At 35.5% G+C, this 18,712-nt stretch overlaps 2 protein-coding genes across 2 annotated transcripts; both read left to right on the forward strand.

Annotated features, from left to right (window-relative positions):
• The first annotated feature begins 2,866 nt into the window (after positions 1–2,866).
• Positions 2,867–13,170, forward strand: LOC137403830 (cleavage stimulation factor subunit 1-like). Its single transcript, XM_068089895.1, has 11 exons — positions 2,867–2,949; positions 3,340–3,467; positions 3,748–3,912; positions 5,348–5,511; positions 5,677–5,799; positions 6,305–6,380; positions 6,467–6,546; positions 6,965–7,120; positions 8,467–8,611; positions 8,851–8,931; positions 12,694–13,170. The coding sequence occupies exons 1-11, from the start codon at positions 2,885–2,887 to the stop codon at positions 12,810–12,812; spliced, it is 1,302 nt and encodes a 433-aa protein (XP_067945996.1). The 5' UTR covers positions 2,867–2,884; the 3' UTR covers positions 12,813–13,170.
• Positions 13,171–13,741: 571 nt separating this feature from the next.
• On the forward strand, positions 13,742–17,273 carry LOC137404654 (centrosomal protein 15-like). Its single transcript, XM_068090878.1, has 4 exons — positions 13,742–13,876; positions 14,696–14,897; positions 16,235–16,303; positions 16,856–17,273. The coding sequence occupies exons 1-3, from the start codon at positions 13,773–13,775 to the stop codon at positions 16,301–16,303; spliced, it is 375 nt and encodes a 124-aa protein (XP_067946979.1). The 5' UTR covers positions 13,742–13,772; the 3' UTR covers positions 16,856–17,273.
• The last annotated feature ends 1,439 nt before the right edge of the window (positions 17,274–18,712 follow it).

Raw genomic sequence — 18,712 nt, forward strand, 5'->3', positions numbered from 1 at the left:
ACCATGAAAAGGTATCAAAATAGCCTCGACAGTTGCTCTGTGCAGTATGTACATAAAATAGCTGAAATATGAAACCCTGATAAACAGATAAACGGATGCTGTTAGCAACAGATTTGAACAACAGACATTCCTCGACATGCGAGCTTAATGCATTTGAGGACTAAGCTTGTCAATCTACTTGTGTCTCAAGGCATTATTTTTTATGTAAATAAACCAAATACCAATTAGTTTGTTACCATACTATAAAAAACCACAGAAAACAGGATATTACAGTAGAATAAAACCTGTTTTTAACTGTTGTAATTTAGTATATACTCTAAAAAAGTAACAAATGCCTATTTAGTTTTTAAAGTTTTTATCTTTGAGACAGATGTAGTAGCTAACGCGGTCTGAGAGATTTAACAGAACGCATTCGGTACACTAAGCTTTTATTTGAAGTTTTTTTTGAAGCTAAGTTTTAAACTTTTGCTAAACTTATTTTAATCAAACTGATTCGAGGAGAAAGACTAAATGATGCTGTGCTCGAAAGCAATCTCTCGCATACTTCGCCATATAGTGACCTTCGAGAAACGGCTTGCATCTCCAAGATTACTCATATTTCAAGGAAGAAAATGGTTCGAAATGCTGCTTGTATCTCAATTTTCTCATATGTTGGATCACTCGTATGTGGAGGTTTGACTGTACTATTAAGGCATATGAGCAGCAAGTGGAAGTTAGTTTGGTCTTGCTATTAAGCATGCTAGGAAGGAACCCATTCAAGATTTTGTCTTCTCTTTGCCTCAATGGTTTCTTGGCTCTGTAACTGGTCCACTGCAAACTTTCTGTTAGTGCCTAAACCTGTCAGTGCCTCGAACATGGCATTTTTTCCTGCCTCAAGGTTGGTTAATGGGCGCTAAGTTTGATTGCAAGCATCATTTTTTTAGATATTGTTTCGTGAGAATTTATACTCAGTTGCCAATTGTGTGAATTTACATGGAGCTCTTCATTTTTAAGAGCTACCAGTTACGAAATGCATTCAGTTAAAGACACTTCAATATCATAAAAAGCGAAACATCATTCACAATGTGACAGGGATATAATTTGTGTTAGTTCTCATTTCCTAAGGCAATTAAAATCTATTCACCTGTTCATTATATTTTCTATGCCAAGTTCTACACATTTGTGCATTTGATATTTTGCTTGACCGATGGTTGCTTGTTTAATCCAAGTGTTCACAATGTATGTATGTTCAGCACATACCATATCTGTGCATCAGACCTTTTTTGATGAGTTGCTAGCATACAATGGTGAGTTGAACTGGTCTTGTTTGCAAATAGTTTAATTGTTACCTGATTAAAACTATGAACACCTTTTAAGCAACACTCATTTAGTTTCAATTTAGTTACTGCTGTTACTACATGTATTTAGGAAACTATTATGTTCTGAAGGTTATGCTACAACTTTTAAAACACAGTAATTTTCTTTCATTGGATATGTATCTTGCATTATAAAAATAAGCTCTATATAAATAGTCTTTACTATATTAAGAGCTGGGTCCGTCTGCTTGTCTGAAACCATCGTTAAAGGTTAGGAAAAAATATATTTTTGTACAGGACTCAAACTTGGTGTGTTCGGTTTAGTAGATGTTCACTATAACACTAATCGACCGCCTTTCAGGAGTTCAGAATAGTTGTTCGCTGTGCTAGATCGAGAGACACCGATCTTGTTGAAATATTGTCTTATCCCAGCAACCACTTTATTAGAACTGAACACACATAATATAGGTATGATAACATAGCAATATTTAGCCTCAATAATAACTGGTAAAGTAATTAGCTAGAGTCAGTACAGGCAGTAGATAATAAACGAGGCAAAAAGAGCATACTTGTAGACAGGGTATGAGTAATATTATACAAACAAAATTACACTAAACAACAGATCTCTCATGGAACACTAGACTGACAGGGCATCAGTAATGATGAAAGTTGTTACAGTTATCAGTTGTGCTATTATATATGTGTGCGTGCGAGTGTGTGCCTGTGTGTGTGCGCAAGCGTGTGTATCTGTGTGTGTATGTGCACGCGCATGGGTGTGTTTGCTACATCCTGGATGAACAATATAGCCATGTTTGATTATTTACATTAGCTATTCTATAAATGAAATACCTAATTGTAACTAGACATAGGTGATTTATTATTTTAGTGATGAGCACGAATGCTTTTGAAAGGTTGATCTAAGTTATCATCTCCCTACATTTTCGTAAATGCAGTGTAATACCTTTTACATTTGGTTGTAATATATTCAGTATATTTACCATTCTTTAAGATAATTGTTGAATTTTTTTTTTCTTTTATGAATTGAATAATTCAGTTATAATGCAGGATTCACCATTTGCTAGGTTTTTATTTACTCTAAGTTTTCAGATATCAGCCTCTTGTTTACTGTTCTGCTGCAAGTAGTTTTACTGCTACAATAAACAATCTTTTTCTTAGACGGTTTTTTCAATCGATTTTGTCTTCGTGCAGCAATAGCAATTATTTGGTTGCTTATATGTGAGCCTAACTTACTAATAGTTTGTCTCTATTTGTATTGTAGTCCTTGTTCTTAATAGAGTTAAAACACAAACCTACATTAGCTTGATGTCTCATCTGGAATTTGCACTTGTGATAGGATACTGTATATTCGTTACTCGATGCATATATTAATGGCAATGCAGTAAAATCTTCTATGCATAGCCATTAGTCTTACAGCATATAAATGGCACGTCTTTTCAGTTGGGAATGCATGACGCAATGTTAACAAACAACAATTTGTGTCTCACTTTAATATATGTACATAATGTACAGTGTATTAATTATTTTCTTATTACACATTGATTGGTTTGACAGGTGTTTGTACAAGAGCAATGGCGACCGGGGATTTTAATTTTACAGTCAAAGATCGAGAGATTATGTATCGTCTGATTATAAGGTTTGCTTTAAACTATAAGACACGTGTTTTGATCTTCTTGCTGTATGTTGTGTATTTTATAGCGGATTATTGTCCCTATATAAACAGACCACTCGCTTTTAATGTTTTATGGTTTCAATTGGTGGAGTCCATTGAATTTCGGCAATCTTTAGGGCTGATAATCTGTCTGCGAATTTATTCGCCGTCACAGGTTTCTGATCAGTTTGGGAAATGGTCAACTACCATTATCATGAAATGTTTGTAAATATCGAAAGAAAATTTTCATCGCTGTTATTGTTCATATATCTTATTCATATTTTTTTGATGAGTAGCATATTCTGTTGGAGTTCATTAGAGTTCGTTTATTAATATTATTTATTTATTACGATAACACATATTTGGTATTTCTAGCCAACTATTTTATGACGGTCACCAAAACCTTGCCGTGAGTTTAGCCACAGCTGTCAAGGCCCACCCTGCCTGCTCTCCTAGTGACAGGTTGATGAAGGTTCTTCACCTTGGTTTGAGAGAAGAGGAAGGTAGAGAGCTCATTTCTTCTTATCTACTTTTGCTTTTCACTCTGTTTCAATTGGAAGCCCAGTTTGTTATTTTTATTGAAGCTAAGAAACATGTCGTCATTGTCACCTAAGCTGTAATATGAAAAATAGAAGAAAGTTTAAGATTTTAGAAATGTATGCATGTGTAGTTTTCCAATACCCAATGTTTTATCATGAGTATAGCGTGAGCTCTCTAGTTTGTCTAGGCTGAGTTCTTTATGTAGATAATTACAGATATTTTTCTTTTATTATGTTTCTATAGACTACAATGATGCTCAGAAACAAGCGCTGGTGCTGCCAGGTTCAGGAGTTGATCTGGAGTTTGAAACAGATGTCAAATCAATCTCTCCAGATGCTTTCCAGTACCAGACCCTGTATGTGACTTCACACAAGGGGCCCTGCAAAGTTGGAATCTTTCATCCAAAGGGTACCATTAACATTGTTATTAGAACTTCCTGTTTGACTGAAGGATTGCATTAGTTATCAAGTAGTTTACTAAAAGCATGATAGAGCCAACTTGTAAATCATTTAAGGTCTGATTGTGTAGGCTAAATACTTCGCTGCCATGTAAACGCTAAGCTATTAAAAGTGCTAAGATTGTTTCAAATATTGGTGATGGTTTCTAAAACCTGGACTTGAGTATTTTATAACCGTGAACTGTATTTGCTAGCTCTCACTGAGTTTATGACAAAACTAGGTGAATGCCCGCTGCACGGGCAATAGACTAATTACCTAATGAATTTGAGTAGCTTACCTGAAAGCTAGATCTTTACTAAATTTTTCTTAAACAATACCCGTTTACAACAATACAACAATCGTTATGCCGTCTAGGTCAACAGTGCCAGTTGTTAACCCCTAGCAAGCGCTTCAAGCGTGAGTATCTTAACCAATGTAATTACTATTTGCCCAATAAATCCATTGTATTCCAGGTAGCTTAGTGGTTAAGTTTGCTGCCTCTAGATCTGGAGGTCTTGTCATCAAATCTAGGGTCATGCAGATTTTTCATTGCTAGATTTTAATTGCTATAACTGGACACAGGGTTTAACAAAAAACAAAGAGACAAACCCTGAGATTTATATATATATATATATATATATATATATTAGCTGTACCACCCGGCTTTGCCCGTGTAATAGAAGAGTATTTGGACAGAAAATTGATTTGTATTTAATATATAACAACATTTGCCATTCTAACTTTCAAACTACATATCATGAGAAAAATAAGAACAACTGTAAAGGTTTTAAAACTTTGTCAAACAACTATACCTTTCAAGCTAGTAGCCTGGCATATTATCAATGGAGAATTCCACAAAGCTAGTTAATATGGTTAGGCTTCCAATGACGGTAAGCCATGACTTTGAGTCTGCATTGTTGTCCAGCGCAGGTGTTCTAATAATAGCTATAGCCGGAAAACCAACAGATCCACAGACGGACTTTGAGAAATATATATATAGATATATATATCTATATATATATTATCTTGAATCATGGTCTGTCAAAAAATTATAGCCTTTGTTGAGTTATCGCTTCTCACTTTATTGTTTGTTCAGTTCAACCGAGCTCTTCAAATTATCTTGGATGCCGCACAATACAGTTAAAAAATAGCAAATTTTTTGTGTCGGTCATAATATTCATAACCATGAGCTTGTAATGATATGCATGATGATATGATCATCTTTTCATCACAACCAATCGAACACATAATTTACATGGGATTAGAATCATAGAAGCAACTTTTAAAATTAATCAAACCATATCTATAAATGCTTTACTGAGAAACCTATACGGTTTGTTCATTGTTTGAATGCTAGTAATGTCAGTGATAATAGTATTGCTTGGAATGAGATGTTCAACTACCAGGTAACCTTGTGGCAACTGGATCTGAAGACTGCTCCATCAAGGTGCTAGATGTGAACAGAATGATAGCGAAGGCCGATGAGACGGAGGAGAGTGAGGCTAGTAAATCATCCAAAGAGCAGATGGAGTCCCACCCTGTAATACGCACACTCTATGATCATACTGCTGTAAGCTAGTTTATCTTTCTCTTCTGCTGAAAGCTCAATGTCTATAATTCTATATGTGTGGTCAGTTGATAATCTATTCCCATTTTGAATGGCATGTTGTTAGAGGAGTCTAAACGTTTTTAAACGAGTTCAATTGAGAAATGAAGAATTTGATTGGTCATACAGGGCGTCACCTGTTTAGACTTCCACATCGCTAGCTCAGTGCTAATATCTGGATCCACTGACAGAACCGTCAAAGTGTTTGATTACTCCAGATCTTCCACTAAGAAAGCTCAACGCAGCATTCAGGTGAAATATCATTCTGTTCTGGCATCTTCCATTTTTAAGGGTATACTAGCTGGAGTCTTTTTCGAGCGATTTGTATTTTTGTTCAACGCATGTCGTTCTCAACTGTCAGAGTAGGTGGGTCAAGGTCAGGCTTGAAATAATGTTACATCTCTTTTAAAATATTTCAGTATCTGCAAAGTCTGTAGCCACATTGTACTGAAATATATACATGTAATTGATTTGTGATTATGCTTAGGTAGTTCAAAGCACTTCCATGAGCTCTCCTGCAATGGCATTGTTTTTTGTAGTTTTATGGCACTCATAGTTTTGGTGTTCTGGAGCAATTTGAAGCCTTAATTTGGTCGTGTTTTATATTTGCCAAGTCAGATCACTAGTTATACAACCATTTATTGTTAAATGTGGGACCTGATTTGGTCTCTTCCCATGCTCCACTATTGCTAAGTTGTAATTCATGCATGCCACTCTGTGTACATTTATTTGTTATTGCCGTGTTGCATCGCTTTAGGAGGCATATCCAGTCAAATGTCTGCATCTTCACCCGAAATGTGATTGGCTGCTTGTGGGCACCGAGCACCCAACGAGTGAGTAAAACAAATTTTAATTCAGTTTAATGATGTTTGTCCGTAAGCTTAGCAGCGGTTATGGTGCCTTATTTTATCTGTTGCAGTGCGACTGTATGATGTCACAACACAGCAGTGTTTCGTCGGAAGTAACCCTAAGGACCAACATTCCGGACCAATCACTACTGTAAGTTTTCTACAAGGAGTAGTTTTTATGGAGAAGACTATCTTGTTAAACATTTGCTTGGCCTCACCTCAAATGTTAAACAAATGTTAATGATAGAAATCAAAATTAAGATGTGTGAAATCGAAGATGATATGAGGAAGTAGAATATTTACTGGCTTGCATTAATCACTAAGATTATTGGCTAAACTTTGTGATGGGCTAAGATAAAATATTTTGTATGATGAGAGACTGTATAAGTAGCTGTTTATAAATTAAAGGTTAAAAAAGTAAATCCTAAAATAAAATATGAAAATGAGGGAGACCAGAGTTATTTCAACTACCGTATGCTTTATGTATACTGTATGTTTACTCACATGTTTCAACAATGTTTATCTCTATGCTTTTTCAATAATGATCAGAATGTGATTGGGTGTTTTAGTGCAAGTGGAGCATGAATGCTAAAATGTTTGCAACAGGCTCTGCGGATGGGAACATCAAACTCTGGGACGGTGTTAGCAACAAATGCTTCTGCACATTTTCTGGTGCTCATTCTGGCACAGAGATAGTATCAGTTGCCTTCTCTCGTAATTCCAAGGTTTGTCCTATCATTATTCTACTCAGGCCCCTTTCACTGTTGTTGCATGACAAAAAAGCACCAGTTATTCTAGGTTTACTACGGTATATCCCGCGTATAAGCCTATTTCCCATATAAGCCGACCCTATAAATCGTAGCACGCCGTACGTACCTATCAAAACAAAAAGCTGTGGAACCTTTTACTGTGAGAACCAAAGCTGGACAGAAACAGGCTACTTGTACCGGTTACATTGCATTTTTTTCAATAAATCTTCACATGTGGCTTTTCTTTAAGTGCAAGCCATCAATACTGTACCAAACAAACTGTTGGTAAAAGGCTACCAGTCGCATGCTCAGTGTTCCTCGAGTTGTAGTTGTTTAAATTAAGTTAGCATAATGTCATTTCGTTTGTTTTCTAATAGATTTATACGCTCGTATAAGCTGGCTTCCTAAGTTTGGTAAAAATATTTTGCGTTCTAGAATATGCGTAGATGAATGGTTTTTCACCAACAAGTTGGTTGATTTATGTTTTTGATTATTGGTAAAAATTAGAGTATTTGTTAGTAATTCGGCCAACTTGGGCTTGTCTGGAATGTTGCTAATAAAATATTCTACGATATATATCCATAATTGAGATAACTGCTAAAAAACGGGGTTCTTTTTATTCACAACAAGTGACTAGGTTAAAGGTTTCAGCATGTAACAGAATATAATATGTACATGTACATAATATTTATATAATATAGGAGGAAGCCAGCTACTATAGCTAACAGATTGTCTAATAGAATAATGCATTCATCATAAACTGTTTAATGACAGTATCAGTCATGGAGTGACTTGTCATGGTCAGGGGTTTGAATCACAGAAGGACCTTTAGTGGTGTTAGGAAGGGCATCCAGCCACAATTTCTCCTGTGCCAAATCCCATTCACAGAGAGTTACAGTATATTTAGTTCTTGGCTAAATCTGGTTGGGAATATAGTGTCATACATGCAGCAGAGAGGGAGTATATCTTGATAATTAGAGTAAAATTAAAAAAATTAGTGACTGAATTAAATTAACTATTTATGTTAATCCATTTTGGAAAAAATATTGTTCAACTATTCAGTTAGTATGATGAGTAAAAACTTAGAAACATGAAATGCAAACTGGTAGCTAGCCTAAGGGATAGACCACGCATCATTAGGGAGGGATAGACCATGCATCCTTAGGGAGGGATAGACCACGCATTCTTATGGCTCTATCATTGCGCGTCCTGGTTCTGCTCTGGCTATTCTCTCACACAATATTCACAAATAACTATTAGGAGGTTTTGCTTTATCCGTACAAAGACTGTTATATTTACTTTACATTTGCTTATATGCGCAGTATTTGCTTACTGCTGGTATGGACTCCATGGTGAAATTATGGGAGTTGTCTACTTCTCGATGCCTGATAGCTTACACTGGTGCTGGCACAACAGGAAAGATGACCACTAAAACTAACGCTGTCTTCAACCACACGGAGGATTACGGTGCGTAGCTAAAATATAAACCATTAAAAAGAATTTGGTTTGGTTAAAATCATTCTTTTGTCTTTTTCATCATCTGGTGCTTTGCAGTTTCTAAGGCGCTCTTTAAAGTTTTCCTTTTTGATTGAGTTCCGATCTCATGAATGTATCAAGATGTTACTTCCTGTTTCTGATGTCATGTGTCTTTATGTTCTCACCTTCCGCTCTCATCACCTGATTTAATCATGCAAACTAATTTTTAGTTCTTTTCCCTGATGAGAGGACAACGAGTCTTTGCTGCTGGGATTCTAGAAATGCTGAACGACAGCCCCTTCTCTCACTCAGTAAGTTCTCAGTTGACTTATTGTATCATAAAGACAGTTAGTTCAACATGGGATGATTAGATTATGTTAGTGAGATATTTCTGCGAGCTATGCACTGGTTCATTCAGTGCTTTGAGCCAGTTTATTCTGGCTCTTGAGTTTATTCTGTAAAAGGTCAAGTGGTATGGAGACAATATGGAAGACATTGTGAAACACTTGCACTAGCATCAGCCTTGCAAAGTGTGCATTGCCAAGTGGAAAATTAGACATAAGGAATGAGCATATATAGAAATCATTGTTGAAATATTATAAAGCAATATAAATTACATATTTTTAGTATCGGTTGTTAATACAGTGGTACCTCGGTTTTCGAACGACTCGCAGTTCGAACAAATCGGAGTCCGAACAAAAAATTCAAGAAATTCTTGCTTCGTAGTTCGAACAAAAATCGGAGTTCAAACGCCGGTACGACGCGTGAATGCGTACGTGAGGGTGGGATGCTGAGCGGCGTACGGGTGTAGATCGCTATCTTCGTGACCAACTGTTGTCGCATTGTCCGAGATTAAACAAATGTGTAGCAAATGGGCCGAGTTACAGAATTTCGTCGAACTCCACCACCCCGATAAAGCTGCAGCCACCAGAGTCATCAATGACTTTAATGACACTATCATGAACCACTTCTGAAAAGTGCTAAAAAGAAGGCAGAAGCAAGTGTCATTGGATAGATATTTTAAGAGAAAAGAGCATCCTGTAGCCGAGTAAAAAATCCTATTCATAATTCTTTTCTTTATCCTTTTTTTATTTTTACACGTTCATGTTAGCGTAATCTTTCGTATGGAAGATTACGACAAGGCGAACGTACGATTAGCCTGGGTTACATTTATGTTTATGTTATTTGTGTCTTTGCCATTTTGCTTAACATTTTTTGAGATATACATTGCTTTTTATGTGTTGGTCAGCATTTTAATGTGCAATTTCATGCATAAAATAATGTATAAAATACTAAAAAAGTAAACATTCAGGGTGTTGGAACGGATTAAAACTTACATATATTAATTCTAATGGGAAAACCTGTTTCGGATCTCAAACAACTCGGTTTTCAACCAACCTTCTGGAACGGATTGTGTTCGAGAACCGAGGTTGCACTGTACATTTATTCAAAAAGCACTGTTTTACTCAGAGTAGTTTAATCTAGTATTTATTATACACGTAAGTCAAACTATCATCTTCTAGTGAGCTTTTGGTTTCATTTTATAATAATCAACTAGCTAGTCATGAAAAAGTGACGGGAAAACTATCAGGCACTCCTGATACCTGTGAATTCATTAGCGTTTACTCTTAGCTACAGCGTCAACACCGATAAATTTGCTAACATATTCGCTCTATATTTCTACAGGGTGCTTCAAATTTAAGATTATTATTCAATTTAGGTAGTTCTAATTAAGTTAATAGTACAGACGCTTCCCAACTTACGAACGAGTTACGTTCCAAACGATCGTTCGTAAGGTGAATTCGTTCGTAAGTTGCTTCGGTGCTATATTTTGTATTATAATTTATGTTTAAGACCTACATGTATATAAGTATATTGAAGATTTATATAAGTATGTTTAAGGCTTGTATAAGTAACCTGTATTGGTTTGTACTGAAAAAATATTTAATAAAATGGAGAGAATACTGTGGTGGACGCCGGGCCATGACACTGCATTTCTTATTTATTGTATGTGTTGTCCTTTTTATTTTATCGTTGTTTTAATCGTTATGCTATCACTTATCGTTGTTGTCTTATTTTTTGTATGTGTTGTCCTTTTATTATATCGTTGTTTCACTCGTTATGCTATTGTTATATCTGATATACCGTCTTAACACTATCACTTATCGTCACTTATATTGTTGACATGTCAATGCGCTAGCGGTCCTATTCATTCACCTTGTTAGCCGGTGTTCTTATCGTTTGCCGTTCGCCGGAAAGGTTGATATTATTGTATATAAAGGAGCGCGCTCACTTAGTTGAGCAGAGCAGATAGCCGTACGCTCCTCGGCTAGTTAAATTTCCTTCGCTAATAAAAAGCTGAATGAAACTACACGCACTCTCTTCTCTTTATTTGTTAGTCTAGATCGTGCCAAGTAAAGGCTGGCAAATTCCAGTCCATTTTTACAGTAAAAATAAAAAAGTTGTTTGCGCACTGGAGATACGTTCACGCACTTATGCACTGCAACGAACTGGGCAGAGGAAGGTGGATGCTGGGTGGTGCTTCTGAGTAGTGCCTCTTTCCGCCGCTAATATATCGGTAATACCGTCACTAATAGCGTCGGACATACGCGCAGAATTGTTCGTATGTACCGCTGTTCGTAACTCGAATGTTCGTAAGTAGGGGAGCGTCTGTATACCTGTTATGGAAATACTGCCCTTGGTTTTCATAAATAATGTAATATCTAACATAATCTGTTAAACGTTTCGATACAAAGCCCGTGAAAGAACTAATCATATAATATCAATATATTATAATATGCATATGTCAATATATATAATAATGTCAAACATAATTTCTTGCAAGTTTAGATACCAAGCCTGATAAACGACTAACCATAGTGAAAATAAACCCTTATGTAATAGTGATAGCAAAATTAGGAACTCCGTTTAGTGTTGAGGATCATCCTTCAGCTATAAAAGTTATGTCAAAAGAGCATATAAAATGTGTAACAATTTTATCCATCACAAAATCTTCAAATTTTTTCCTTTGAGTTTTGTAGTATATAAAAATGTATTTATGTTGAGCAGAAGCTACCGGAAGTTGCTCGAATTTCATGTTTGATTGTTTAGTTCAGCATTGAAATAAATATTATAGCTTTTTATTGGATTTTTGTTTAGTAATTTGTGGCATTTCTTAAAATATAAATGTGTGTATCAAAAATAAGGTTTTATTTCACTGCATCAGTGTTTGGAAATCTCTTGTAACAAATATCTACTGTAAGGAAAATAGCAATTTTGCATGACGGTGATTTGAAAAAAAACTTGAAATTTTTTTACTTAGGCTCACAAATACATAAAAACAATTACTATAAAACTAAAAAATTGCTAAATCTGTTAAATCTATCATCTATATATATATATATTTTTTTTTTCAAAATATGTGTGTGAATATGTGTGTATTTGTGTCCCTCCAGCTATAGCTATTATTAGAAAAACGTAGCTGAACAATGCTGACGTAACGTCATGGCGTACTTTCATTAGAAGCCTAGCGCTTATTAACTAGCGTACTGGAATTTTCCATTGGCAATGTGTCAGTGCTTTTATTATCATAAAAGCATTTCCTCATGACATGAAGTTTGAAAGTTACAGTTGTTTGACAAAGTTTTAAAACCTTTACAGTTGTTTTTATTTTTCTCTTAATTTATTTCAACTACACAAAACACTCCTCTCATGATATGTAGTTAGAATGGGAAATGCTGTTATATGTTAAATACAGGTCAATTTTCTGTCCAAAGACTTTTTTATTACCTGGGCGACGCACTGTTTTATTACGCCGGGTAGGACAGCTAGTCATTTATAATAATCAAAATGTCATTTATGGCGTTAGCACTTGGCTATAACAGCACACAAAACCTGCATTCTTTAAACTTGAGTTAGTGTGCCTACACTGTCAATGAACATACCATGTAATGACCCAGCTTTATTTTACACCATAACAGTACTGGTCAAGGCAATTTAGTTTCTTTAGCTTCTTTAAAAATTGCATTATGTATGTTATTACATGTGTCTATCTCTCTTTGATGTGTTCGCAGGTCATAACAACTGTGTAACATCCATGTGCCACTCTCCAATATCTGCTACCTTCATAACCTGCAGTGACGACAACAGAATGAGGTTCTGGCATTGTAGGAGTGCATCTGAGTCTATCTGATTTATCCTCTCCTGCTGCCTTCTAATTGTACATAATAGCATACTGTATGTATAGGAAACATGATCAGCTCATTGGCTGTAGAAAAATGAATATATTAGTATGTGAAATATCTTTGTATAATATAGTACACTTGTACGCAAAGATAACTGGATTTATCGATCTGTAGTTTGTATAAAAACTTAAAAAGGATGTTCAACAACGCCTTTGAAGGCATTTCACTCGGAGAATATTTTGTGATTCCCTCTGAAGGCAGGTTTGTTTAAAACAGTAGTTATATGTATAAACTTTGGAGGTGTGATCACTTCATGCCTCTAGGATAATGAAAGTACATTCAGCTCCTGGTGCTAATTTCTTTCCTTGTCATACCAAGTTTTGGGCTTTCAAGTGATTATATACTGAGTAGCATGGCGTGTTTTTCAAGGACATATTTGCATTGTACCTAAAGCAATGTCAGATTAGGTACAAGGTTCAAGAGTGAATCTAATAATATGGTGAGGATTTGGAAGTTAATGCAATATATTATGTCTTAGCAACGTAAATTGTAGCTATTTCATGTGGGATTAGAAAATACACTATTGCGAAGTTTCCTGTCAGTAATTCTGTCGATATCCTGTTGATCATCAATATATTGATCAGAGTTTCAGTGTTCGTATTAAGAAAACTGCTTTCCAGTCAGAGTGTATTCGTTAGATGCATCTACTGCGTATCTATGCAGTGCCGGACATTAGCAACTATCTCTTGAGTGTAGTTGTATTTTATTTGTATTTGTGATTAATGGATATCACTGGCCTTTGGCCTATTCATTACCATTCGTTAACCTGAGCCAAGGTAAACACTGCTGTTGTAAGGGTACAATGACCTAATAGACATAGTACTGAATGAGCACAAAGGATGCATTCACCTGCCAACAAAACATTTACTGAATGGCATGCGATAGTGGCGCAGGTTGGATAACTAGCAATGGACTGCCAGCAACTAACAGGTGACCAGGACTATCGAGCTCTCCTCAGTGATGAACATATCTTGAGGGAAGAGCAGGAGTTGAACATTCGTCATCAGAAGTTGTAAGTTTAGCCTGAGCTCTAATACTTGAAGCAGACAGATTCTATGATAGACATCCATAATTGAGATAAGTGTTAGTGTGTTTTCTTTATTAACAATAAGTGACTAGGTTAATGGAATCTGTTTCATCTTGTAACAGAATATAATATATACATAATATTTCTATAATACATAAGTCATGTATTGATATGCAATAGAGAACTCCTACATTGCATATCAACAGCACTGAGGCTATAAACTGAGGATGCTGAACCCCACTAAGCTCTAATGCATGCATGTATTATTGTTTTATTAACACTAGTACCCTGGAAGTCTTGGGTGCCGTGAGAGACCTCTATGTGTAATAACTATATGCACAGTTATTCCACAATGCAGCTAGGTGGTGAAGTACAGTTGGCGGTGTACCTGGCTGTTAGTCTGAGTTCAATCCCTGTGCAATGCATTTTTTCCTAACCTCTAAGCATAGTTTCAGCCAGATGGATGGCCAAACACAGTTCTTATGTACAGATACCTAAGTATAGATGTATACTTATCTATACATCTATAGGTGTATACTTACAAAGCTAAGTATACATCTATAGATGTATGCTTATCTATATAAGTAAACATCTATAGATGTATAGATAAGTATACATCTATAAATATACATCTATTATAGGCGTATACCAATCTATGCCCTTCTGTATAGATGTAACCTCATGTAGTAAAGATTTTGGGATTGTTCAAAAATTATTAGAATAATACATTTTTTGCAAAGATTCAATTTAGTCTATGCGTGTAACTCAAGTAAGGAATTGCATGAGTGTTACTCTTTGCTGCAGGCTGGCAGCAAGAGAGGCTTTACTGTATGGCACACCAGATCCTGACAAGCTGAATCGCACTAGCACACTAGACAGAAAAAATGAGTTTTCGGCAGCGCAAAGAAACAAGAAACTTCTGGAAGATTTGAGAAAAACTAAAGCCAAAATGACTAGGAATAGCCGATTTCATGCAACAAAAGCCAAGCGTCTTAGCAATATTTCAGTGAGTAGTCCGTCCTCTATGCGAACTTATCAACTGTGTTTTTATCTCATGTCTTTGCTTACTCCTTGAAACTGATTCTCAGCTCGAAGTGTCTATACACAATATACTACAATCAATTCTATATAGCCTGATTTACGGACAGCAAGTAGTGTGTTTGTGTGTGTGTACGTGCGCGCGCGTGCGTGTGGTTCACTGCTGTTTTGGTCACACTTGCATTTGCTAACCAAAAAAAGGACCACTACACAATCACTAAATGAATAAGTTGTCTTTGTCAATATTTGTGCAACAGGCTTGCGTCGGAAGTCCATTGGTGTTACGAGTTCGTGTGGAAGAATATAGTATTGTAGTAACTGTGGAACATTATTGGAAGGCCTTTGATATTAAAAATGGAACTCTGGCTGACCATAGTGCCGCTTGTAAGAATATAGCATTTTAAAGGTTGACTTGCAACAAAATTCACATTACAGTTATTTGGTATCAAAAGATTTACCATGTCTTACTCTGTTGTGTTGTAGGTGCCAAATATGCGGAAATGTGATTACAAGCTCTTAAAAGCTCAAAAACGAACAGTTAATCGCTGCCACACGAGACCGCCGTAGTTTGGATTCTCTTTCCAAAACGGCTCGAATGTGACGTAGCTGTGGTAGATAGTTTCTGTTTACACTTTCATGCAACCTTATTCGTTGAAATATTTTCACAAATATACTTTACGCATTCAATGAAACCATGTCTATTGTTCTTACGCATCTGTTTTATCGTCATTGTAATGCTGTCACTTTTAGCAGTGATGTCTTATAACTTATCGTAAAAATTTGTTTAATTTTTTAGCCTTAGCTCGAAGGAGTACATATCATTGTCTGATAATCATGATGAGCCTGTTGGTCACCTGTGATAATCAAAAAGTGCTGCAGAAATTATTTGCGAAGTACTGGGTCACATGATCAAATGACGACTTGCCGATTAGACCAAACCGAAACAAAACTGTAAAGTAGCGAGCATCTATATTTGATACGGGGTCTTTGGTAAAACCCGAAGTGTTTGTCATAAACTCGTGCTACAATAAGTTTTATATTGAGCTTTTTATTGGCTTTTCAATTCACGTCAGAACATCACATGACAAGACAATAAATAACTTTCATGACTACGTCAGAGAAATAAACAGATTCCAATCTACAGCGTCTTTTTGTTTTTGAGCTTTTAAGAGCTTGTAATCACATTTTCACATATTCTGCACCTACAACACAACAGAGTAAGACATGGTGAATCTTTTGATACCAAATAACTGTAATGTGAATTTTGTTGCAAGTCAACCTTTAATTAATAACGGTATTATGTAGAACAATTACTGGAGCATGGTACGTAACCTTCAGCCACTATGGGAGCAAGCCTGCAAAGGCAAGAAATAGGTAAGTACTTTCCAGCATGACTGGTGATACCATATCATAGATGTTCTTTAAAACACAGCTAACAGGGAAACATTCAAACACACATTTATAACTCTTGTTTTTTAAATTTGTTTTCTAATCTGATAAAATTTTAACGATATAATCATAATCACACCTTCATCCTATGGAGATGATTGTTTGAAGTTATCTTCCCTTGTAGTTGTATTATAGTTTATTCAGTTTGTTAGGCTACATCACTCAAAAGATAATCATAAAATCTTCAAGTTTAGTTATATAGAAAAATGATGTTGATGACCAAGAGGCCTAGCGCTACTAAATGGTGTTGAAATGGTTTGCTTCAGCAGATATAAACACAACTTCTCAACGCTTAGGTTCAGTAAGGTAGCCTTGGAGGGTTGGTGTTTGTACATTATATTGAACATTTGTTATGCTGATGAATAAGTTAACGGGTTCATTTATCAACATTAATTAGAAGTGTTTGAAGTAGCCTCATTAATGCCATATGGTAGGCGAGTCAACTAAAACCAAATTATCTCCCTCGTCTAATTTTAGGTTGATGCAGGATATACTAGAAGACTGTGTGATGGCCAGATGTATGCCCAGGAATATTCTACAATGTTCTATGTCAAGTGATAGCAGAATATTTTAATACTTTTACGTTTTTTTAATGCTATAGTTATTTTTTTAATTTCGTGATGCTTTATTTTTCTAATTCTAATGTCATGTTTGCAGATCTTGGATTGCTGTTGACAACCTTTACTACTTTTGCTACATTTAGTAAATCAATTTGGTGCTATGCTAGACTTTATTAATTAGTGATTGTTTGTCGCTTTTATAGATGTGAAAACAAACTTACATGGAAGTCTATAACTAATACAAACTGTAAAGTATACTGTCTCAGCTCAGCTGATACCTAAAGCTTTTTCTGATTAATATTACATTGCAACATGTATAGAAACTGAACATGCACATTTCACCTGTTTATCATGTATAGTTCAATTTTTAATGAAATTATACTAGCTTCACTTGATTTGTCAAAATTCATCAAACTTTCTTCTGGTCAGAATGTGTGTCTTGGGCCTGAAGGTGCTAATTATTTTTACTGGTCCATTGGCAAGTGGAAACCAAGTGACACAGTGGCTACAGAGTCCAAGCATAGCGTCTTCTTTATAGACAGTCAGATACCAAACTAAACAATTTTAATTTGATTTGGAAAGGTTAATATTCTGCCTGCCTGCTTGGCATAAAAGGCTGAATTAAATAAATGTAGGTTAAAAAAATCATTTTGGAGTTATCAATACTGGCAGCCAGAAGTGATCATGAGCCACAGTGCAGTGAAGTGGGTGTGGAAGGAATATCACAACACTTCCTGTTAGAAGTTGGATACATTTTCATTCAAGAATCTTTATTAAAATACAATTAAATAAGATAGTAAACTAGTATACTCTGTGTGCAGGTCTTCCAATATGTTTGCTCCACTTACTCATTCCACAAACACACATATAGCCTTGCGTGTAGATCAGTTGGGAGCAAAAGTGAACCTACATTTTGCATGTTTGAGGAGCTGTTGAATGTAGGTATAGGCTAAGCATGATTGAGCATTTATCTCCTTGAATTTAAAGTACACCAGGTAGCTGTAAAAAGACAACTATTTTATTTAACTGGTTTTGAAAGTTTCAAAGATAACTTATGTACAAACAAAAAAACTAAAAAATTATGTTTCAAGCTTTCTCACAGAAGCTATTACCTGCGCAAGTGTTTGGCTGCCGGAGCTGCCAACTTATCAATAATCAATATATATTGACAATATATTGAAATGTACTCTTATTATTTTAATTTTATAATTATTTCTTATGAAAAATTTTGAAACTACTTTTGGTAAATAAAATGATTTTTATTGCTATAGCTTTATAACAATGCATAACATGACTCAATTTTCCATGACATCGATTTACGTATTGTAATTATTTCAATTCTTTCCATTTGCATCATCATTTAGCTGCAGCAATTCAGGGTTTAGTAGCAACAAAATATTTGTACGGACATGCAAAAGGGCTTAGGTACCCCCTCCTCTCCACAAAATGGCTAGCTCCAATGTTCCATTACCAATTGTTTAGCGTGGCCAGTCAGTTCTGTTCTTACTGTTACCTTTTCAGCAATATTTTGTATATGTGCAGGTTATGAGCTTGTCTTCTAATGGTGTGGACAACTCTAGCATTACAGAAAAATAAAAAAGGTTTAAACATTTTTTTATTTTGTATCCATTTACTCTACTTAATAAGCAACTAGAGACGCTGCAAGGCCAACATTTTATCAAGTAGTTTTTGCCAGATACTTCTGAGAATTCTATAGGCATTGCTGTTATTAGTTAAGGTTTCGGATGACATTCTATATTCATCAGTACGCTTG

This window comes from Watersipora subatra, chromosome 9 (genome assembly GCF_963576615.1).
Source record: "Watersipora subatra chromosome 9, tzWatSuba1.1, whole genome shotgun sequence".
Taxonomy (NCBI): Eukaryota; Metazoa; Bryozoa; class Gymnolaemata; order Cheilostomatida; family Watersiporidae; genus Watersipora; species Watersipora subatra.

Bases quoted from the DNA above. Each gene is read 5' to 3' on its own strand.
- LOC137404654 (XM_068090878.1), top strand. From the start codon at position 13,773: ATGGACTGCCAGCAACTAACAGGTGACCAGGACTATCGAGCTCTCCTC. The intron at 13,877-14,695 runs GTAAGTTTAGCC...TCTTTGCTGCAG, and splicing joins AACATTCGTCATCAGAAGTT to GCTGGCAGCAAGAGAGGCTT. The intron at 14,898-16,234 runs GTGAGTAGTCCG...GGTATTATGTAG, and splicing joins AGCGTCTTAGCAATATTTCA to AACAATTACTGGAGCATGGT.
- LOC137403830 (XM_068089895.1), top strand. From the start codon at position 2,885: ATGGCGACCGGGGATTTTAATTTTACAGTCAAAGATCGAGAGATTATG. The intron at 5,512-5,676 runs GTAAGCTAGTTT...TTGGTCATACAG, and splicing joins CACTCTATGATCATACTGCT to GGCGTCACCTGTTTAGACTT. The intron at 6,547-6,964 runs GTAAGTTTTCTA...TGGGTGTTTTAG, and splicing joins ATTCCGGACCAATCACTACT to TGCAAGTGGAGCATGAATGC.